This window comes from Prunus avium, chromosome 8 (genome assembly GCF_965620075.1).
Source record: "Prunus avium chromosome 8, drPruAviu1.hap1.1, whole genome shotgun sequence".
NCBI lineage: Eukaryota > Viridiplantae > Streptophyta > Magnoliopsida > Rosales > Rosaceae > Prunus > Prunus avium.
The window spans coordinates 38,072,017-38,096,535 of NC_142291.1; the positions used below are offsets into that span (position 1 = coordinate 38,072,017).

At 37.7% G+C, this 24,519-nt stretch overlaps 2 protein-coding genes, 2 long non-coding RNA genes and 1 pseudogene across 6 annotated transcripts; 2 read left to right on the forward strand and 3 right to left on the reverse strand.

Annotated features, from left to right (window-relative positions):
* Positions 1–747: 747 nt before the first annotated feature.
* Positions 748–1,208, reverse strand: LOC148292690 (uncharacterized). The gene is made up of 2 exons (XR_015826021.1): positions 1,123–1,208; positions 748–1,055 (listed from the first exon to the last, which is right to left on the reverse strand). It is a non-coding gene; the product is annotated as an uncharacterized LOC148292690 (long non-coding RNA).
* A 6,031-nt stretch (positions 1,209–7,239) lies between these two features.
* LOC110757426 (uncharacterized) lies at positions 7,240–10,880 on the forward strand. 3 transcript variants are annotated; one of them, XM_021959018.2, is made up of 6 exons: positions 7,240–7,617; positions 7,739–7,765; positions 7,954–8,076; positions 8,863–9,109; positions 9,288–9,353; positions 9,638–10,880. In XM_021959018.2, exons 1-6 carry the CDS (start codon positions 7,250–7,252, stop codon positions 10,334–10,336), a joined length of 1,530 nt encoding a protein of 509 aa, XP_021814710.2. In that variant the 5' UTR covers positions 7,240–7,249; the 3' UTR covers positions 10,337–10,880. The 3 variants fall into 3 exon arrangements, with proteins under 3 accessions (XP_021814710.2, XP_021814711.2, XP_088102485.1); XM_021959019.2 differs by having other exon boundaries at positions 7,954–8,004; XM_088246359.1 differs by lacking the exon at positions 7,739–7,765.
* Positions 10,881–11,984: 1,104 nt separating this feature from the next.
* Positions 11,985–12,490, reverse strand: LOC110757532 (uncharacterized). The gene is made up of 2 exons (XR_002526814.2): positions 12,333–12,490; positions 11,985–12,240 (listed from the first exon to the last, which is right to left on the reverse strand). It is a non-coding gene; the product is annotated as an uncharacterized LOC110757532 (long non-coding RNA).
* A 7,736-nt stretch (positions 12,491–20,226) lies between these two features.
* On the reverse strand, positions 20,227–22,182 carry LOC110757519 (cytochrome P450 94A1 pseudogene; annotated as a pseudogene).
* Positions 22,183–23,400: 1,218 nt separating this feature from the next.
* On the forward strand, positions 23,401–24,485 carry LOC110757492 (uncharacterized). The gene is made up of 2 exons (XM_021959119.2): positions 23,401–23,421; positions 23,706–24,485. Exon 2 carries the CDS (start codon positions 23,778–23,780, stop codon positions 24,402–24,404), a length of 627 nt encoding a protein of 208 aa, XP_021814811.2. The 5' UTR covers positions 23,401–23,421; positions 23,706–23,777; the 3' UTR covers positions 24,405–24,485.
* Positions 24,486–24,519: the final 34 nt, after the last annotated feature.

Sequence of the window (24,519 nt, forward strand, 5' to 3'; positions counted from 1 at the left end):
GTCAAATTTCCGATGTTGAACTTTATATTCTTCAACATGACATTTTCTTGGTCCCTTCCTGTTAATTATTTCCTTAATTCCCAAAGAACTGGTGGTTTAGCGTTCATCAATGAACATAAATATTTCTGACTATAAATACCCTGCAAGTTCCAATATATGGGCAAAATATATTTATAGAATAGCTAGATATTGAACAGATGGAAGAGATGATCGTAAACGGGTCGGTTGATGTGAATTCTCAACTGTAGATCCTCCTGCTTTACAAAATTGAGATGTTACAAATAGCAAAATGATTTGGGTTGATACCCAAAATAACAAAGAAATGAATTTTAAAATAAAATAATAAGAAGAAACAAGGAGACAGTTTCCAGGACATGAGGAACCCTAATCTGCGCGCATGCACCTTGCCATTAGATTATTACAATATTATCTCCAAATGTTTCTTCCCAGTTAAGGAAAATAAACAAATATAGTTTCCAATGTTTAATTAATTAATCTGCAATAGAATCTCAATCTCCCACCGTATATTGTCTGGAAAACTACGTAGTGGCCTAGATGCTTTTACCCGCCGCCGGAAGGGGGTTCTTCTATGGATATAAAATTTTAGCCAACGGTGTCTATTCCAATGAAAAAGGATACTGATTTGCAAATTAGAAATCTCAAGTTCAAACTCTCATAACACCTTCAGTGTGTGTGAGAAAACTTCCTTCCACCTTTCCAACATTCGTAAATTTTTTAACAGCAATATATAAAATTTGATCATAGCAATTTATTCATTAAAAATGAACATAGATAATTCCTGGAAGGTAGCCAGCTGGCCCCATATTTATTTAGGACTAGTTTGGGGCCTAGCTAAAGTAGCTAGCCAACCTTAGGAGCCTTGGTGACGGTGCCGTTTCGATTGACCCAGACCCAGACCCTGTCACACCTCCGGTCCAAGGTGGTTGCAGAGCCTTCCAGTATGACGATTGCTCGAACATTGTGATTCTCTCGCTCTATCTTTGCCGCTGCATCTTCTCCACTTTGCCCCACAACCTCCGGCCATGACTTTTTACCTGTTGTTGTAAACATGAATTAATCGTAACCAATAATTAAGGATATTAATCCGACAATTAATCTTACCTACACCTGGACAAAATGGCATTGTTCTAGCTAGCTTCCTCCTGATTACACAAACTGATATTCGTATATTTTTTATGATATTTATAGATTGGAAGAGTTGAGTTTTCAAGCATCTACTTATTTCACTTTGATGCTGACTACGTGTCAATCACTTGAATGCTGATTGTGCTGCTGCATGTTTGTGTTTGCTCCACATATTTTCACACATTGCATGCATGCATGCTCATCCAAAATCAAATGCCACGGAATTTCATCTAATTCAGACAGAGCGGTTCCTTTTGGATTTTTTTTCCCCATCAGCCTTTGTAGTTTATCTTGCTTAAGACTAGTTTGGGTTGGTTTGGGTTATATGCTGCTCATTTTTCAAGCCCAACCCAAACTTAGCAACCCGGCCGCACCTGAACTAGTCCATGGTAACTGTAGTCTTTTGAGGCCACAACATAGCCTACTTTGTTCATTTCTTTCTATCTTGATAGTTGGACCCAACCCAAAACTTAGATAAAGTTACGATTGGCTTGGGCTGGGTGCTCAACTGCAAACCAGATTTTCAGTATTTTCTTTTTTTTTTACCTCGGAAATATGTATATATATATATATAGTTATTCTCTTATATGGATGTCTGCACGTTATTATCAAAATACATGGCGTCCGCACAATAATAACGTTCGGATGTCCGCATTGGAGAATTTCTGTATATATATATATATATATATATATATATATATATATATCAAATTGAACTTGGGATCAATGGAGTTAGTAGTGCGTGATTTAAGGATTGATTGATTCAAGGGTGTAGCTCAGTTGAAAATGGTCTTGATTTGCATATCAGTGATCTTAGGTTCGAACACCCATGACACTTTAGCAAAATGTGTGTGAGAAAATTCTCATCCCATAATATCTAGACTGTCAATTAATCGGATTAATTAATAGGAGATGGATTACATATCTTCTCTCTTGTTCAATATTACAAGACTGCGGTCGTATCTACAAAATCAATGAACGAGAAAATATCCACAATTATCACAGTCAAACTTAAAATTCAAAAGAAAATAAATAAACCTAAAACAAAAAATATATTCACAATTTACAGAAATTTGCCCAGAAAAAACCTAGAATTTTTATTTTATATCATAAATTTCCCCAATTTCTATATAAGCAAGAGAGAGAGAGAGAGAGAGAGAGTGCGAAGAGGGTCTGTGGGCAATTTTCTTCTGGATCTGAATGGGATCCCGCGCATTCCAAAACAAAAAAGGAAACTGCTAAAGCGATCAAAAGTAACTTTAACCTTTTGATGTATATAAGGAAACCAAGGAAAAGATTTTAAACATTGATGTACGTATATATGAACTCCTCATTTATTCACTATATATATTTTTACATATCTGCACCCATCTCATCCATCTGGGCCGGGACATTATGCCATAAAAATCAAAGTTATTTATTTTTGCATAGGGCTAATATAGTACATAACCCCATATGGAAACCAGACGACGATTGAAGAGTTTCATTAATTAATTAGCTGCAATGGCCCTTACCACCTTTGGGGTTGCATGGATTAGGGCCACGAGGTGGGATCAGACCTGTAGATCTAACTTCAGGCTTCATAGGAGGGACGGGAGGGTTGGAATTGACTGCACTCAAAATCATGAAGAACAGAAACACCACTAGTTTAGCAGTGTTGTTGAAAAGGGTTTTCTTGAACAATATTGTTTTCATACTGAAAATTATGGAAGATATAGATGAGGAGTGTACGCGGGTTGATAGCTAGACGCAGGGGGTTAAGTAGGGTGAATACTAGTACTGGGTGGTGCTGCTGCACTGATGCTCAGGCTTTGGATGACAAACTTGTGCAAACGAACCAGGAAATATATAGAGGTCTACGAATGAGACGTGGACTGAAAAAAAAAAATTTATTGAGGAAAGGAAAGGCTTCATAGAGAGCCAGCATCATCAAGTGGGATTCCGATGAGTGGAAAAATATAAAGTACTATAAACTAAGATCACTTTGGGTTGAAATCTTTCATGCATATATGCGGCATTCTCCATTTCTTTCCGGATCATTCTTTGTGATTTTCTGTAAGTAATAATGATCATCAATATCTATCTTTGGCTCTCTTTTTTAATCCTTTGACAACTTTTTTTAAATTTCAAGGACCAACAATTGAAATTCCTAATTTCTAAATTCATATATGTCACTCAAAATCAAATAGTCAGATTTAAATTTCAATTCAAATTCAAGTATATATCTAAAATTCAATCTATATATACTAAATGACTTACTTCATTATCATGTTGATTAGTTATATAATGAAAGATGATTTTATTTGTGATTTGCATGCTAATTGATGATGATTTATTTTTTTTTTTAAAGTTTTGCTGTATGGTATTACGTAATGGTGCAAGTTTGTGTTAGCTTATGTGAGGCCCCAATTTAAGTTTCACACAGGGCACTCAAAATCTCAAGATTGGCCCTGTTCACAAGGATTGGACTTAGTTGTCAACCTTCGACACAGCTTTACAAGGAAAGGAAGATGTCGGGTTGCGTCGGGTTTAGGTTTAGTCGGTATGGCACTATGAACTCAGTTGATATGGTGCTACAACTCTCTTCGGGGTTGCTCGAGCAGTGATCCTACTTCTTAGTTTGTTTGTCTAAAAAAATTCAAGAATTCTTTAGGAGTTTATTGTGTTTTGTTTTCTCTTTAAGATGTTTTATTTTATTTTAGCTTTCAACTTTCGATACTATAGGAGTTTAGGAGTTTAACTCCATATTATTCATTTCTTTGCAGACAGATGCCTTCCATATTGGGAATCCCATTACAATATCCGCACAAATTTCATGCTGCCGCCCACATACAATACATCCAATAAAATTTCATTTAGCAACATGTCCCGTGCTGTGGACTGGATTCTGGACATCAATTTAAAATTTAGAATGTAAAGCAGAAGACTTCTGGACACACTCCATCTTTTTCTAAATCATCTTCTTCCACACTGAACACCTCCACTGTGAATAACAAAGTCAGCAAGCCAACTCCAACCTTTCGACTTTGAAAATAGGAGTAAAGCAACAGAGTGAGCCCTACCTTTTTATCTTCAATATCAATAATAATAATAATAATAATCTGGCCATTATGTTTTCCCTTTACCAAAATGAGTCGCAGTTTGACTTTGTATATAAATACAAAAAAAATATATATATAGTGCAGTGGTATTTTCCTGTCTTACTTAAAGGTGTGCATTGTATATATTATTATTTTATGTCGGAAATTATCGACCTACTTGATTCCCACTTGAGAGACAAGAGGATAATTAACGAAAGAAAGAACTATGGACGGATGATCAATGTTGATGAATGTAAACATATCCAAAAGGAATTTTTTGTTTAAAGTTTGGAAAGGGGAGGGGGATGTGCCACTTGAGTTCAAACTTGAGACTGCTGATCTCGAGACAAATACTCTTACCACTGAGTTATGGACATGTTGACATCTAAAATCCATGCACACCTACTTTAAAGTTCTTTTGACATAAAATAAATTATTTTTTTGCTGTAGAAAAGAGTTCATATGGTCGTCGTAAATAAAACAAATTCCCGACCAAAGAATCAAATTCCTACATACATGATACACCATATCCATCAGCACTCTGCACTATATGTTAATAATTGAGATGTCATCGAGTAACTTTCTCAAAACACTAGCCAGGTTCTGCCTTAATTGTTGTCGGAGAATAGAATCCATGGATCGATATTCTGCAAATCTTTAGTTTCTGTGTGCTGGTTTATCTACCTTCTTTTTTCACTGAATCCATGAATGAAAACAAAAAATAGTGATGGAAGGGACGAATTGCTAGGATAAAAAAAAATTCAGTGTAGGTAATATCGTGGCATTGTAAACCACGACCTGTATTTTGAATTTAAAACAAGGGTAAGTTATTATTAGTCAAACAAATATGGATGTATGTCCTTTCTGATTCCCTGGCTGTGAAATTCTCAGGTGCTAACTATCATATTCCCAGCATAAATTTAACGAACGTGATAATGGTTTCTCATCTTCAGACCGAAAAAAAAAAAAAAAGAGTTTCTCATGAGCTGGAGGAGACATGGTGATAAGAACCTAGATCCTCTGGGTTTGAATTTCACTGGTTGTCACAAAAAATGGTAGCAATTACTAAAGATTCTTCAAGCTGTTTTTTTTCCTTCTTCTTTTTATGTTTTCTATAGGATGGATATGGTTATAGTCCAGGATCAGTTGATGAGCATAAACTCTTGCCTTTGCTTTCGTTGGTCAAATGAAAGATTCAAAGGTTTTATGTAAATTAATCTGCATTAGAATCTCTACACAGACTCCAGTCTCCATCACAATACCATTCTGGAAAACTAAGGTCCATTTGAATGGAGTGATTTCAAATATAGGGACTTAGATGACATTTTAATTTATAAGGTTAAATTGTTTGTTTAGACTACTATAATTCATGTATGTCAATTTTTTGTTTTTAATACAAATGATAGTCTAAATTACAAATAGATGAGTTTCTCACACATGCTACCAAGGGTTCGAAGCTGAGATCACTGATTTGCAAGTTAATGCCCTTTTCCTTTAGATTAAACCATATTGACATGATTTGAATAAGAATAAAATTTAAAAAAAAAACAAATGAATTTCAAATGATTTCTTGCATATAGTCGTTTCATATCCATTATAAATGTAAATATAATGTTTTGCATATAGTCGTTTCATTAGTAATGATGCAACTTGGACACTAACAATATTTAAAAAGGGAATGAAATTTTCGAAAAGAAAAGTAGAAGAAAAGAATCTTGATGAATGTAAAGAGATGATCACAATAGCAGATAATTATATTGATTAATTTAGGACAGTGGTGACGATCCAAATCCCATTGTCATCAACTCACACACCCGAACACGATCGATCCCACAAAAACTCCATTATGCATGCATGGCATGCACGAAGATTTTGATTCTCTCGCATAATTTCTCTGTAAAACTTTTGTTGTCCATGGCCAGCAATAAAATTTAAATATAGCAATTTATTCGTTATAACATAAGTTTCTCCAAGAAGCAAGAAAATATATAAATCCTGGAAGGTAGCCAGCTGGGGCCTAATTTATTTAGGATTAGTTTGGTGGCCTAGCTAAAGTAGCTACTAGCTAGCCAACCTGAGGAACCTCGGTGACGATGCCGTTTCGATTGACCCAGACCCAGACCCTGTCACACCTCAGGTCCCACGTGGTTGTGGTTGGAGTGCCTTCCAGTATGACGATTGCTCGAACATTATGATTCTCTCGCTCTATCTTCGCCCCACCACCTCCGGCCATGACTTTTTACCTGTTGTAATTTGTAAACATTAGTTAATTGTAACAAACCATTAATAAACCAATAATTAAGTATATTAATCCCACAATTAATCTTACCTGGACAACGTGACATTGTTTTAGCTAGCTTCCTCCTGGTCACACACTCTGATATTTATATATATTTTGATGATATTTATAGACTAGAAGAGTTGACTTTCAATTGAAGCATCTACTTATTTCACTTTGATGCTGACTATGTATAGCTTCGTGTCAATCACTTATTTGACTTTGATGCTGACCCGGTCGACCTCTTGGGATTGAGATCGGGCAATCCTTCCAAACCAACTCGGCAAGACCAAGTAGGTTGTCTTTCAGAGTGAGTGCAACTTGTTAGTAGAGATTGAGCTTGGGCTTACATTTCAGCCGATCCATTTGAGGTCCGGCCTGATATCAAATGGCCTCTTAGGCCCGAATTCATACTTGGCTTTATGCACTTGCAATAAATAAATGCGAGAATTCCCACACTTATAAAGACTTTAAGCTTTCTTTAGTTTTCTTATAAAATTAAAAATTAAAAATAAATAAAAAGCTTTATCTATGTTTTCAATGTGGGATAATAGTTTTGAATTTCATTCAAATTTCCAACAAAACAATACTCGTAAATTTCAAGGGACAAACGCTTCAAATGGAAAATGGGAGACACCTATATATACCTATTGAGAAGTTGGCATTGGGAGGTTAACTACACTGATGTTGGTAGGCAGACCCCTTCTTCCATTGCTAAGTTACCGTTTTAAGCCGATGTTCACTTATGTTTTTTTTGGTAAACACGTTTTATTTCCATTTTTTTTGGTTTAATGTACGCATCTATGCAGAAGTGCTCGCGTTTCATTTCTTAGCCCTGTTTTTTTTATTGGTCGGACGGACGACTTCTCGACTTTCGAGTCATAGCGAAACTTTACCTTTCAAAGGTTTGATCATAAACTTAACTTACGGAACAAAAGTTCCTCGCTGTACGGACAGGTCTTGCTTCTTCACAGGGTCTTGTCCAAGTCTTTCAAGTTCCGATTTCAAAGCTGAGGACGACGACAAGGAAAACGATACGAAGAAGCTGAAGCTGAAGATGGGCTTCGTGGGTCTTGTTGAATTTGCCCTTCAATGCTTTGATGCTCTTGCATGGTATGCTTTGCTCTAAGAGAAACAGTTGATCAAATTTGTCATCATTTCCATGTTGTTTGTGATTTTTTCTTTTTTCTCTTGTCTCTTTTGTTTTTGGGTTTTTTTCATTTTTTTATTGCAGGCCTCTACTTGCTCTGCTGTATCCTCTGTAAGCCTCTCTGCCCCCACATACATTTTTATTTTGAAGAAACAATGTTTTTCTTTACCAAAATAGGTGTAATTTTTCGATATTACATTTGATGATGCCATGATGATGATTACTTGATAATAATACTGCAATATCAATGTTGATACAGTGATGAGGATCTCCTTGATGTTTATATTTTCTTTTGACAGATGTTGTACCATTAGGGCGATTGAGGCCAATTCTATTTCAGATTCTCAGAGGTTGAATGCTTATTGGGTTGTCTTCTCATTGATTTTGCTCTTTGAACATGCATTTATGAAGTTCCTTGAATGGTAATTCTGCTGTTTATTTTATTGCATATTTCAGGCAAGAAAAGCTTTAACAGAACTTTCAGGCTAGTTATCATGAAATCCTTTCTGCAATGTGAATTTCATGTTGCGAGTTTCCCCCAAGTTTCGCTCAATTAATTTGATCGTCCATAATTTTTATTTCTTAATACATACATTGGAAATAAAATTGTAAAAGGAATGAGATTTTCAAACTTTTCCTAGCCTTCACTAGAATAATAAGGAGAGCATAAATTTTCACAATCTGGTTGTTCTCAATTTCTGGAATCTTCTTCCGACTGCTATGAAAAATTGTCTGAAGTGAATTTGTGTGCATATCCATTTATTGTGGTATTATTGAGACGAAACAGAGAGTTTCGTAAATAATTTTGAAGTTACTTCTCAAAATGGTTGTGATATATTATGCATGTTTTCATATACGAGGTAGCTTTCTGGTAATACATTCACAATTATATGGAGTAGCAGTTAGTTTAACAGATGTATGAACACAATTGCAATACATTCATGTTTTCATATTTGACATTCTGCTCATTGATTTTTTTTTTTCTTTTTCTAATTCAATTCAAACATGAGAAATGGATGTAATTCATCATCTTCAGATATTTGTCCCTGCAATATCACATCCATGTGCATACTTCCATAAAATCTGCCGAGTTAGGTCTCGGTCAGGTCCTTTTGGATATAGAGCTGCTGACATTTGTTACACAACTTTTCATTGTTCAATGATCATCTAGTTGTGTTTCCTATTTTTTCCAAATCTGTACCTGTCAGGCTCCCACTGTGGCGGCACATTAGGCTAATGATTGTCTTCTGGTTGGTGATACCTCATTATGGTGGTGCATTTTATGTCTATAACCACCTTATCCGTCTGTGCCTCTCCATGGACCTACAAATTGTTATCAACTGGTTCAACAAGCGGAAGAAATCCTCGTTTGACAGAGACAATTTTCTTACCGAGGTGGAGAGATATGTAAAGGAGAATGGACCTGAAGCTCTGGAAAATATTGTTGCTTCCACAGTAAGTAGGTCGAATTCTATGAAGAAAATATTTTGTTATATATGAATAAATTATTTCCTAGAATATGCACTTGTATAGATGCTTTGAACTGTGGAAAACCACATTCAGTTTTGGTTGTGAAGACCCTCTATGGAATATTTGTATAGATGCTTTGACTAATAATACGTTTTTGCTTCAGTCTGAGAAAACAAAGTCAAGTCGCGATGCGAAAGAGTTCAAAGCAGTTTCTCTGGAGAATAAAGAGGTACAGTATCCCTGATGCAACTCGTACAAAATTCATAAGACTTTTCTATACTCTCCAGTGGTTTGTTGTTGATGTCCTTTGTTAGATGACTTATGAGGACAGTGTATCGAATAATCACAAAGGGCAACAACCCCTGAATTCTGACTTTCTCCGATTAATTCTTCTGAATAATGTTTAATAAGAAATTCCATTTGATTTTGAATTATGCTTGATTTAAAGCGAAAATATTGTGAATTTAAGTTTGCAATAGCCTAATCTATTAATTTGATGACCTAATAATGCAGAAGACACCTTTTGAAGGTGCTTATGGACTTGAGCCTCAAAATGTTCTTGACTTAGTTCCACTTCCTGAAGAGATGAAAATGAGTGATGATGGAGAGGGTTTGGCGGACCAAGTGAAAAGAGTGCATGAAGAAGTGAGGGCAGTTATAAAGGATAGTAATGAGTCGTCTGCAGCCGCTGCCAATCAACACCGAAGAGTGAAGGATTTTGAAGAAGGTGACATGGTTTTGGTGCATTTGAAGAAGGAAAGATTTCCAAAAGGCACATACCATAAATTGAAGTCCAAGATGTTTGGGCCATATAAGGTGTTGAAGAAAATGAGCTCAATCGCTTACATGATAGAGCTGCCACCGGATCTCCAGATTAGCCCATATTTCAACGTGTCTGATTTGTATTTGTTTGAGGGATTTGATGAAGAAACAATTTCAAAGGAGGCACAAATCCAGCAACTTCCGAAGGCACAACCAGATATTGTTGAGGATGTGTTGGATGTCAAAGAGGTGACGTCAAGGAGGGGTAACCAGTATAGGCGGTTCTTAGTGAAATGGTTGGGTAAGAATGCTACTGAGAATACTTGGATTGCTGAATATGATTTAAAGAGGATTGTTCCAGAGAGATATGCTGAAGTTGTTAAAGCTTTCTCGCCAGAGTCGACTTCTTCCCAACCTGGTGGAGTTGATGCAGGAGCATCTGTTGGTTAGCCAAGTCATTTCAACACACGCAGAAAACCCACAACCACACAAGCTTTGGAAAATAAAAATGCCTAGTGAATTTTAAAGCAATCTCAGTCCACATGGCAGAGCTTGATGAGATATAAAATAGAGAAGATCCGAACAACATGACACCCATGGATATGAGAAAGTATTTTCTTTTATTTGGCCAAGCCTTCAAGGAAGAAGACTATGTCGTTTGTTGATGCAGAAACTAATTTTAATGATGTGGCGTTGTTAAAAGAAAAGTCAGACTATTGCTTATGCATAACTGAAAGTGATGCCCCAATTCCTCAATGTTAGAAGCTACCAAATATGCTGAAGCAAATGAATCCATCTTTGGAAGTTCACACATCTCGAAATCAACTACAGAGGATTTTCTTTTTTGTAATTAAGTAATGTCATAACTTTTTTTTTAATTACTTTAGTTAGTAATTATGTTTTAATTATTATTTCTTTAGTGAATAATTAATATTTAAATATTTTACTAATTTCATAAATTACTTAATAACTAGTAATGAATTATTTTAAATTATTCTGTGGATTTTTTTTCTTAAACTTTCAAATATTTGAATATATTTAAAGAGTATAGCCGAGCGGCTACACTTTTAAAATATTCGTATGTATTAATGAAGAGAGCCCTGGGAAGAGATGAGTTCAACCTGGAGTGAAACCTAAGGAAGCAGCTCAGTCTAATTCTTTCAGGGCTTAGTCAAAGGGTATAGCCGCCCGGCTATACTTTCAAAATATTATACATTAAAAGAGTACAGCCGCTCGGCCATACGCCTAACTCCCGCCTAGCCGCCTAGGTGGCCGCCTAGCACCGCCTAGCGCCGCCTAGGCGGATTTTTCGAACACTCGACAATTTAACGTTACACATTGTCATAATCTAACAGAAATTAACATGCTTTCGACAGATATTCATCAATACAATGCTACTCAGTTGCAAAAATACCTTTTATCAAAATCCAAAAACCAAAAATATAAAAACACGATTCATAAAATAGCAAATTCGACAAACCCACTAAACAACAAGGATCATAAATACTAAACAGAAGAAGAAGAAACGCAGGGAAGTGCAGCTAGCTAACCTTTGAAGAAATTGGACTGTGCAGCGAACACAACAGGAACAGAGCGATACCTCCGAGTCCTCTGCCTCTTATTAATTTGAAGAGCTGAGACCAAAGACTGCTTCTTCAACCTTAAAAATGAGAGCTGGAACCGCCATTTTAGCTTTCACCCAGTGAGTCTCTCACTTTCTCTCTCTCAGCCTCACAAGCAGCTATCGCTAACCTAGTTATGGCTGAATTTGTTATTGATTTGCAGAGCTTGGCCCCTTGTTTGTGCAGTTGGAGAGAGAGAGAGAGAGAGGAGTTTTAGGGCGAGGGTGGGATAGGAGGGATGGATTGTTGTGGGCTGTGGCCTTTTGGTTAGGAACGGGGCTGTCATGAAGGAGAAGGGGGAAGGGGAGCTTGTGGGATAATTAGGTTGAATTTTTTTTTTCTTTTTAATTATGTTAGTTTTAAAAAATGAAGGAGAAGTATAGCCGGGCGGCTATACTATTAAAATATTCGAATATATTGAATGAATAGAGCCGTTTGTCTCTAACTTTTTTCTTTTCTTTTTCTGGAACAGATAATTCCCAGGAAATTTTATTGATGAGAGGAATTTGATATGATCACAATTTACATGATGTGGTAGATAATTTCCATCGACAAACAAGCCCTTCTAGTAAGTAGGCCTAGCTAGCCAACGCGGGGAACCGCTGTGACGACGCCGGTTGCACCTTAACTCTTGGGTGATTATAGTTCCTTCGGGGATGAGGATTGCATGAACATCAGGCTTCTCTTGCTCTATCTTTGCCGCTGCAACTTCCCCGTCTTCTCCCACCAGCTCTGGCCAAAACAAAAACATTTAATTCATTTCTATAATTAATTATAATTATTATTATTGACTAATAATCTACCTAAATTTATTGTATTATTACCTGGACAATATGCAGATGCCATCCTTCTTTCTCCCTAACTCGCACTCTCATCAGTCTCAGTAGTTTCAGTCTGATACATAAATATGCAATATATATTTGCGATGGTATTTATTTTATAGAAATTGAAGGAGGTTTTCATTAGCAGACACGTCAAACGTGACTACATGTCACATGTCAATGCCTCTGCGAGCTCCATGTCCATTTGTCCTTCATACACACACATAGCATTAGACCGACCTCCTCACTATTTCATTAATTAATTATGTGTCTCTTTTTTTTAATTAATTGAACATAGTTGTTTAATTACCTTTTATATTAAAGGTATGGGAAAATTTTAGCAATCCCCTTTTGAATTATACCCCTTGCATCCGCAATGGTTGTTTTCAATATAATAGTTCAATAAATTGATCGTTTTTGGCATTTATTGAATTGAATTGTAATTTTACTTGTAATTTTACTTGTAATTGTACAATTTAATAGCTTCATATCAATAGTTATATTTACTTACATAATTTTTCATATACTCAAATAAAATAAAAGGGATAAATTTATTTTATGTTGTAAAATGAACGATATATGCAGGAATATTGAGCTGCACGTAAAGTAAATGAGACAGAATATTTAACAAGGTTCGGTCATGCCTACGTCCTCGGAGAGCAGCAACAATAACTTTTCCACTACGTAAAATAATAGGGCTACAACTTTAGTGTTTACAATATATGCCCGGGCTCTCTTTTTCATCTCCTCTCACTCTCCCTTTCTTTCTTCCTTCCTCTCTGCCCGGGCTCTTATTTTCTTCTTTGATGGTGATGGTGTGTTCTGCAAAGGCAGAATAATGCCTTATTTATAGGCTAAACAATTGATGCTCGTGAGTGTGCAGGTGATAAGCCTCCAAACAACTTTGCTTAATTTCTTCATGGGCCCATAATGGTGGGCTCCACCAATAATTTTACAACATAGTATTGAAATATTCTCAAAGAGATATTTAAAAGAGACCAATTTTGAATATATTTATAAAATTAAAAAATTAATTATTGTATTTTTTTTTCTATTGCATTGAATTGTCAAATAATCAATGCGAATATTCTTAACAACATAATGACAGAGATGCAATTACGAATGCTTTTATTCATTCTATTTTTGTGCTTTGTACTTTTAATTTGGTTTTGAACCGCTCTAATCTTTCAAAACATGTCAATATACTTGTTTAGTCAAATTTATTACATTTTCTGTTAGTTTTCGTCACATGATTTTATGGGCATAAATGTCAATTCACTCAACATGACTTCCAATCAAGAAATTAAATTTCGATATTATCGCCGATATTTCGGCGATAATATCGTTTTTTTTGGGTCCCGATATTTTCGCAACTGTTGAGGCCCAAAAAAGTCACGAGAAGCCCAAAGACATTTAAGGCCCGATATAACATATAATTTTGGTCATGCGTTAATCCAAGCTATATTTTGGGAATTAATTCATTAAATAAATAATAGTGTACATGTCATGCAAAGCCAATAATACATTTTTCATATGTCAATCACCTATCAAGCTTACATGAACCCAAGTCATGTGGTTACGGGGCTTGCATGAGGGATTGTGGTGTGGAAGGTTACGGAGGTCCACAAGGCCCACGGAAACTCTTGGATAATGGAGACTTTGAACTAACTACTTGGGAGCACCAAAGTCCAAGCCCATTACTTAGAGTTCACCAATGTGGGTAAGCAAATGAGATATTTTCCAAGCATTTCCTTTTATCCATAGGAAATAGTCATTTTCCAAATGCCTAGCTTTACCCGTTGGAAATAAGCCTTTTCCAGCACTCCCTATTACCCATTGGTAACAAGCCAATTCTGACACTTACCTTTACCCGTTGGAAATAGTCATTTTCCAATGTTTAGCATTACTCATTGGAAATAAAAATATCTCAATGCTCCCTTTTACCCATAGGAAATAAACTAGTTCCAACACTTCCTTTTACCTATTGGAAACCAAAGAGAGCCTTCCCCCTCTATAAATTGGGAGACATTTGCCCAGCCAAAACCAATCTCTCTTGGTTGTTGCAAGCTTCTCAACAACCATGAGAACTCATCTTCTTTTCTCTTTTTGGCTGCTGCAAGCATTCCAGCAGTCATCCCAGCCATTCCTCAACCATCACAACCAAGACTTTCCTTCCTCCTCATACCCTTCCAAGCTATAAATACCATAGCCTTCAAGCCTCAAGCTTTTCCTCCCATCCTCCTCTTGAAACTCTTAAATCCTCATAGGCATAGCCATAGCCATAGCCATAGCCACAAATAACAAATCATCAACACCCCAAACTCAAGCATATCCAACACCAAGCCAAGCACATGTATTCTCATTTGCTAAACTTGTGAATCTTTAGCTCCCACACTCCAAGCTCTCATGCCAAGCTAATATAATCTCAGATCTACATCAGCAAGTCATCTTCAACTTTTCGTCAAGCTGCCGGAAACGTCAACATCAAACACGCAGCCGCTGGAAGTAGAACAGAGTACTCCCTTGGGACATGCTTTTCCCTCGGGATGCTTTGGGCCTAGTCCTCGATGAGCCTTCCGACGGAAAAAGACCCCAACAGCAACTTTCCATTTATATTTCATCAATTTATCAAAAATATCCTTGATAATATTGCTGAAATATCGGGACCGATATTTTCGTTCAAATTCAATCTGAAATGGTCAATATATCGCAATATTATTGATAATATCGCGATATGAACTTTCAAAAATTAAAGAAAACTTACTTCACACATGCTGGGGTTCAAACCCCTTTCCCATTCGAAGATCTATAGCCACTCAACCACCACACTAGTCATCACTTTGTGATAATAAGCTATGGATGTATTTATAATACTTGCAAGCTGTTTCTCAAAATAGAAATTAACATAATTACTTATTGTTTTATTTTGTTGTTCATTTACTTAATTACTTAATATAATTTATTTCTTTTCTATTTAATCCATTTAATGTTATTGATTATTTTATTATTCATTATAAGTACTTACATTACTAAATTCCCCTTCAAATTGTTGCTTAATTACTTAAATCTCTATAATTATTTTCTTTATTTACTATTTAATTCTTCCTTGGATAAATTTATTTATGTTCTTAGTTAATTTTCAATCTTCACTATTATTTTTTAAGCATGGTAAAGTGCCTAATTTTCATGAAAAATCAAGTTGGTTTACATCTTTAATTATTTTTCAATTTTTGATAAATAATAAATATAAGAACGTGTACCATGTCCAATGAATAATGTGAAATAAGGTTACTCATGTATCTTACAATGCAATTTATAAAGTGTAAAATATTGTACTAAAAAATGATAAATAAATTACTAGGAGGTGTTTAATTCTCTTTCATTAATTACTCTAGATTTTCTAAGTCACAGAGTTTGTCAGCTTGCAATATAATCAACTTAAATCACTCAAACCCACTATGCAATGCATTTCCTTCCAATTTTTTGTGTCAAAATAATAGATGATTGACTAAATAAACTTCTTCTAAAGTTTCATTAAAAATTTTCATGTATTTATCACAATTTCCGTGGTTTTTATTCAATTTTTATCGATATCGAAATTTTCCCGATATTTCCATCGATATTTCCGTGTTTTTGAACCACCGATATTTCCGAAACTATCGATATTTAAGGAGTGCTGCTATTTCCACCCACCTGTCCTATTTTCCCACCCACTTTATCTTCAAAATTTTAAAGACAAATTTATCCCTTTATAAAATGACTTTTAAGGACTTAGGAAAAAAACATTAAAATCAATTTTAAAAAAGAGAAAAAGATAGTAAAAAAAACTAAAAAGATTAACCCCACCTGACCCCATCATCTGTCTCTTCGCCTCCACTAGTGCACCCCTCCTTATTCTCTATTTTCCCTCTTTGTTTCTTTAATAGCCACCACCCCACAATCAAAAGATACCAAGCAGATCCACCCCCAAATTTTCAGTATTAATAATATGAAGGGACTTTAACTGAGATTTGAATCAGCCCAGCAATTCTAGGCTCTCAAAGTCTGCACCTCTCAACTATGAGAGAGAGAGAGAGAGAGAGAGAGAGAGAGAGAGAGAGAGAGAGAAAGATATATATAAAGAGAGCGAGAGGGTAGCATTTGGGTTGAGTTGTGTGGCTAGGGTGCTGGGTTGTAGGGGGCGAGTTTGATGGGTGGGGTGTGATGAAATTGGTGGGGAGGGGATCGGGTAAAAGAGAGAAATAAAATAAAAATTGGAGTTTTTTATATTGTTAATTAATTAATTAATAATATGTTATTATTTACTTGATGGGTGGAAAGATAATGGGTATTTTAGGAATAATGGTGGGTGGAAAGATAAGATTGTATTTTTTTCAAATTTATAGGGTGGGTGGAAAAATAGGACATGGGGTGGAAATAGCAGCACTCTATTTAAGACCTTGCTTCCAATTGACTATTCGATTGGGGGTAAAGGTGAAAACGGACAAAATGTGAGTGAAAATGAGGTGTGAAAGGAATAATGAATCAAGTCAATTAGGATAATTTGAGTGGGTCAAATCATATATTAACGTGAATGAACAGAAATGCCCTTAATATAGTTAACAAAAAGGAAAACATTTATAATAAAATCGTTTGTACAAAGTACAAAGTACACAAACACTCAACTCGACAAATAATAATAAGGGTCATACTAAAATAAGCCCTTATAATTTAAAAACTCTAGATAATAACCCACCAATAATACAATGTTTAAGTAAAATCCAATTTTAAATTATGATAAAATTTGTCCATGTAGGTTGATTTATTTACAAATCATGCCACTAGATCTTTATTTGGTTGCTAACCGTTTTTCAATCACCTAACTAACCGTTTCCCAATCACCTAATTAAGGCAAATGAATAATACATCACTGTACGTTTATGTTTTCACTCCCATAGATAGGGGGCTACATGACAGAACCCGCCCCGAATTTCCTCAGAACCCGGGACAAATCCCGTCTATGATCCGACATCCTACAGATGCCGGGCCCACTTACTAAGAACCGAGACTTTCTACCAAAATTTTGGCAGAGTCTCCCCTGTAAATAGAACATATCAAAAAAAAAATCAACCGGTCAAAAACACAGTTATTTACAACCCAACAACCAGCATGCATTACCCAACACACAGTGGCCTCCGGCCTCACAAAACAAACCCTAACAGGACGATAACAGAGCATGTCTAACAGAATTCAACAACCCAACAAATATGGAGTTTTACGAATTTACAAGGTACAGAGGCTCTACGAAAGCTCGGAGCACTGCAGTTCACGGTTCAGGGCAAACGACACAGCTCTGCTGCTCGTTCCAGTCAACTACTGGCTGTGGGGCGCAAAACAGAAAATTGTGAGTGGACAAAACAAAGTTTAGTTTCAATTAAACCAAAGTAATATAACCCCACCGTTAGAAAACCAAGCATGAAACCAATGCATTAAAAACCATCATATACATATGTATATAGTTTGCTCAAACCAGAGCTAAATCCGAAATCCAGTGAAACTACAAATCAACCCCATCCAAATATTTCCTTATAAAACTCAAACAACTCTCAAAATATGTGCCCACTCGCACGACGAGCGGGGAAGTATCCTCATCTAGAAACAAGAACAATTGCATAGCTATATATACATAGATATAGATATATATAATATAAGAGATATAATATAAGTATATGACACACCTAATTGTACCGGGGAAACAATCCAACAGGGGATTGTTGACAAGTCCCCATGTAACAGCCCTCAAAACAACCATGTGGCTAGGGACGAGTCGTCCAACTGGGGGACTAACTCCCAGCCAGCACGTACGGACAAAGAATCAAGACCTGTACGTTTGTAAACAGTCCTACGCGCGCATACTACCCAATCAAGGATCTATAGCGACATCCCGTCAAGGATGCCCCGGGTTCCGACATTTCCAAGTATCTCACATTTCCATAATCTAGTTACAATCCAGGGGGAGGTACACGGGGTAGTGCTTATAGCACTCAAACCAACAATCTAAACTCACATCTTTCCACATCTCAATATAACAACCCCGTACTTCCCACTCATAACCCAACAAGATAGGAAGCAATTTCTCAAATATCATTTGTATATACTCAAGATACTTAAAATGTCAAAACCCAGAAATATCCCAAATACTTTACGAAAATAATAGTTTCACTATAAAGTACCAGTTGACTTTCAATAAATCCTTAAATCTTATGCATGCAAATTCCAAGATAAAATCATGCTATTTCTTTGAAAACAAAGTTCACTCACAAATAGTCCCACGTTGCGTGACCCTGAGAGGGTCCTGCCTGCTGTGAAGGCGAAGTCGGATTACCTATTTCAGAATACGAACACGATATTAAAATCCAACGTTTCAAAAGAAGACTTTAAATTAAAATCCTAATTTCCTGGGTTTCTCTCAAGTACGAGGAACGAGACGTTCCTAAGGTCCAACTAAGAGTTTCGAACGATGGAAAAGCCTCGGAAGATGCTCGGTCAACCGGACGGTCAAACTTTAAATTGATGAATCGGAACATCCGGGCCTCCGATTCACGATCCGCGAATTCCTATACAATCCTAGGAATACAGGGAACAACATACGTGAAATTGGGTTTGATCCAACGGTCTAAACACATCAAACCTGAAAATCACACAATATGTCAAATTCGTTCGAGGCCCAAACGATATCCAAATTGAGATCCGTAAACACCTTCACACTCGTGACAACACAAGGATCATTTTCGGATAAAATGTGACCCCTACCAGATTGCCCACGCGCCGCCCCACGCGCCGGCAGCGCGTGGGTGGCTTGAGCAAAGTTCAGGCGGCCGAAAAACTTCAAACTAGGGCTCAAGACTCTTAACCTAGGTAATAACCCTAATTTGGAGTCACTTTTGTTCTTGGACATACCCCAAATTATCGACAAAAGTGGCCGGAATTTCAATTCGAAAACCGGCCAAAACCTAATTCCAAAATCGAACTACAAACTCTCAAAATTTCTGAAATCCTATCCAACAGCCAACTAGAGCACTTAAAGTAGATGAAATTCCATACCTCACTTGCCGGAAACGGTGGCCGGACGGCGGAGATCGACGGACTGAAAAATCGCGATAGTTCCGGCTTGTTTTCTGCAGATTCCGGCGAGCACAGTGGCGGGTGATAGCTGAGGCTGGTCGGGAAAGAAAGAGGGGAAGGTGGCGGTTCGAACGGGACCAGTCTCGTGGCCGGTGGTCCGGCGTGGCGGCGGCTGCGACTGGAAGTGGCGGCTGGGCAAAATCGAAAGGTAGAGGGCTGTCGCGCTCGGGAGAGAGAGAGTGATTTCTGAGTTTTATTAAAATTTCAATTTCAATTTATTTACAGTTTTGCCACTAAGGTTATTTAACTCGTAACTTCTTCGTTTCCACTCCAAATCGAGTCCACTACGTGTCTACGGACTCGTCTCGGTACGACATTCCTAAAAACACCATTTGCTGCCCCGAAATCTCTCCGGATAAAAATGACCCCTTTTTCCCTTACTCGAGGGCAAAATTGAAAATTTAGAATTTTAATTTAAATTAATTAGCGAATAATCTTAATTTTGGGTCGGGATGTTACACTACAATCAAATTACTTCAGACATTCCCTCCTAACCTCATATAGCTCAAATAAATGAATTTTATTAAAACTAATATCCTACAATTATATTTAAACATTATCTAATATCCTCCAATGATATAGTTGTATATGTATAATATATTCTAATAGGTACAATACTCATAGAAAAAATGTGTTGGTTTTAATATACCTACAATATACCCACACCACACTAGTTACATAATAGTCAATGTACTTACAAAGTTAGGCAGGTAAATTATTTTCACAATATACCTATAAATGTGTTGACTTTAATATGCCTACAAAATACCCATAATAGGTAAATTACAAGTTACATTATTGCATAATAGTCAATTATTAGGTAAATTATATCTGAAATGCATTTATAAAAGTTGGGTATATCCTAAACCCTATTATTTGAATAATAATTACTAATAGTAAATTTAGCTTAACCCCTTGAAAGTCATTTTTCCTCAACTACAACTCTTCAACTTAATTACGCTTACGCATGCTGTGGCTATTGTTAAGCCTATGTCGTACACACACTGAGACTCTGTGAACAAAACATACATATTCTTCATCAAGCCCTCTCCACAATGGTGACCGGAAAGCCACCTTTCATTTTTCCGGTGAGGTAGGCCACAAACTCTGGCTGGGCTCCACCCTCCCTCTCCACCGGCACCACCTTAAACCTCTTCACAACCGCACTCACCACCCTCTTCATCTGCAGAAACGCCATCTCCTTCCCCAAGCAGATCCTGGGCCCCGCCTGAAACACAGGGTAGCTGAACGAGTCCCTCCCGACAAACTCCCACTTCTGGGCCCCACTCTCCTCTCTCTCCAGCCACCTCTCGGGCCTGTACTCTGCCCAGTCCTCCCCCCAAATCTCCTCCATCCGCCCCATCGCGTACACGTGGTACGCCACCGTCATTCCCTTCTTCACCTTCGTCCCGTCCGGCAAAACGTCGTCCTTCATCGCCTGTTTGCTGTCCACTGCAACCGGCGGGTACAGCCTCATGCTCTCGCACAGCGCCGCGTGAGTGTACACCATCTCCTTCACCTCGTCGTAAACCCCTGCCGCCGACTCCGACGACACCGTTCCGCTGATCTCCTTCAGAATCTCGTCTTCCACATGTGGGTTCTGCGAGAGTAGCCAGAAGAACCATGTTAGAGCTGCCGACGTGGTGTCTCGGCCGGCCAGGGTGAAGCTGATGACGATGTCGGTGACGAACTTTTCATTCGAGTGGCCTGAGCCCAAGAAACTGGAGAGAAGATCCACCGACTCTAGAGCCTTCTTCTCGCTCAGCTCTCGCTTCTTTTCCCTGACAATGGTGTTCGCGAACTCGCGAACTTCGGAGACCGCAGCTCGGAGGTGCTTCTCGGAGCCAATTCCGAGAACCCTTTTGAGCTTCCACACTGGGGGTAACGATCTGAACCTGTCGCTGCTGATTTGAACGGCGTCGTCGAAAGCTACTGCGAATTTGGCTTGGGGCAGAGAGGGTAGCAGGTAAGCCGGGTCGTACCCAAATGCGATTCTGCAGATGTTATCGAAGGCGAAGCGTTGGAGAATGTCTTGGAAGTCGAGAATTGAATTGTTGGTGGCGGAGGAGGAGAGAATGGGAATGAGGCGGTCGGAGAGCTCGGTGTCCACGACCTCTTCCACGAATTTACGCAGAGACTTGGTGTTGAATTCGTGGCTGGAGACTTGGCGCTGGAACTTCCAGTTGTCGCCGTCGGCGTTGAAGATGCCGTCGCCAAGGAGGTCGGTGAGGACGGTGCGTAAGGTGTTGCCTTTTTCGTAGATGGGGAAATGGGTCTTGAGGATGTGCTGGACGACAGTGGGGTTGGCCGTGACGACGAAGTGCTTGCCCAGAGAGTGGTGGAGGCTGAAGGTGTTTGATGGCGAGCTTCGGAGGAGGTCTGTGACCCATGGGAGGCTGCGTTCATGGTTTTTGTAGAGGGTTATGAAAGAGCCGATTATTGGGTATGATTTGGGGAGCTTGGTGTTGTTGCGGGTTTTGGGGTTTGGTTGTGATGAAGCCTTGAAGACGAAGAAGAAAAGTAAGGGAAGGAGGACCAGGGAGGCCAATGTTAAGAGCTGAAGAAACATGGCTGGTAATGGCAGAAAAATGGAAGTCATTTTTTGGGTGTTCGACGAAACGCCTGACTGAAGTAATGAGTTTGTACTGCTTGGTAGTGCTTCTCGTTTGTGATTTCTAGACGAATAGGTGGCAAGGTTTGGTCGCTATTTATAGTGTCACTTTGGTTTGGTTTGATTGGATTTGATTTGATCATAAAAGAAAAGTTTAAAAGTCTGGAGGTATTCAATTTAGACTTTTTTTTAATATTAAAAGCGATAGTAATTTTATTGATAACACAGAAAAAAGTACAGAGTAACAGCAATGCCAAATATAAGTACAACATCTTTTATGACCAAACACAAAAATAAATTGGTTTAATATGGAGAGAATTACGCATGTCTGAAAAATCTAAAAACTCCAATTTGGCAGACAAGAAGTACTTGTACTCAAACCTATAATACAGATCCACCGCTCAACGGCAGTAACGGCAAATCCACATCGAAAAGTCGAACGCTAAATACAAACATCAGCAAACTCCTATTGAGTTTCTAAGAATTATTATACTAAAATAAACACAGAAACAAGGACACTGCACCATTTCCTCTCCAGCAAACCAAAGAGACTCGTAGCACCAACATGGCTAAACCTCTTATTTTGCACAGGCAAAACCCAATTCCACACAAACCAGCAACAATCACTTTTCCAACTCCAAATACTGAATTGGAGTAAATTCCATATGAGTGGACCAAAAGCTGCAACAAAATCATGGCGTCTACTGTGGATTGTAATACTTGCTTAAAAAACACAACGAAAACCAAAGAGAAAAGCTTGGTCGACAACACCACACCACAACCACATCCCAGCGACAACAAGACACATCTAAGAACAACAAAAGTTACCAAGGACCTACAACAGAAAATATACAAACAAACAAAGAAAAGACAAGATCCAGATAGATCTGAGCAAGATGACCCAAAATCCAAACAAATATGGGGAGAGAAGAGGAGAGGGTAAGAAGGCTGCAGTGTAAGCTCACAGTTTCACCTTCAAGAGAGTTTAGGGTTTCTACCAACCTCAAGAATATATAAAAGTCTAGTGGTATTCAATTGTGACCTTTAAAACGTATTTAAAAGTTTGGTGGTATCCAGTTATGACTTTTAAAAAGTATTTAGAAGTTTGGTGATATCCAAAAAGTTAATGACTTTTTAAAAGCTTATTAAATGAATGACTTTTCCGTATTTTTAAGGCTAATTGTTAAGAGCAAAAGTCTACTAGTGACTTTCATCAACTCTATGAAAATATTTAAGAATTTGTCAACATTCATCTCACAATAGCTACTTTCTGCTACGCTTTCAAGTTTCAAAGCAGTTTCACTGGAGAATAAAGAGGTACAGTATCCCTGATGCAACTCGTACAAAATTCATAAGACTTTTCTATACACTCCAGCGGTTTGTCGTTGATGTCCTTTGTTAGATGACTTATGAGGACAGTGTATAGAATAATCACAAAGGGCAACAACCCCTGAATTCTGACTTTCTCCGATTAATTCTTCTGAATAATGTTTAATAAGAAATTCCATTTGATTTTGAATTATGCTTGATTTAAAGCGAAAATATTGTGAATTTAAGTTTGCAATAGCCTAATCTATTAATTTGATGACCTAATAATGCAGAAGACACCTTTTGAAGGTGCTTATGGACTTGAGCCTCAAAATGTTCTTGACTTAGTTCCACTTCCTGAAGAGATGAAAATGAGTGATGATGGAGAGGGTTTGGCGGACCAAGTGAAAAGAGTGCATGAAGAAGTGAGGGCAGTTATAAAGGCTAGTAATGGTTCGTCTGCAGCCGCTGCCAATCAACACCGAAGAGTGAAGGATTTTGAAGAAGGTGACATGGTTTTGGTGCATTTGAAGAAGGAAAGATTTCCAAAAGGCACATACCATAAATTGAAGTCCAAGATGTTTGGGCCATATAAGGTGTTGAAGAAAATGAGCTCAATCGCTTACATGATAGAGCTGCCACCGGATCTCCAGATTAGCCCATATTTCAACGTGTCTGATTTGTATTTGTTTGAGGGATTTGATGAAGAAACAATTTCAAAGGAGGCACAAATCCAGCAACTTCCAAAGGCACAACCAGATATTGTTGAGGATGTGTTGGATGTCAAAGAGGTGACGTCAAGGAGGGGTAACCAGTATAGGCGGTTCTTAGTGAAATGGTTGGGTAAGAATGCTACTGAGAATACTTGGATGGCTGAATATGATTTAAAGAGGATTGTTCCAGAGAGATATGCTGAAATTGTTAAAGCTTTCTCGCCAGAGTCGACTTCTTCCCAACCTGGTGGAGTTGATGCAGGAGCATCTGTTGGTTAGCCAAGTCATTTCAACACACGCAGAAAACCCACAACCACACAAGCTTTGGAAAATAAAAATGCCTAGTGAATTTTAAAGCAATCTCAGACCACATGGCAGAGCTTGATGAGATATA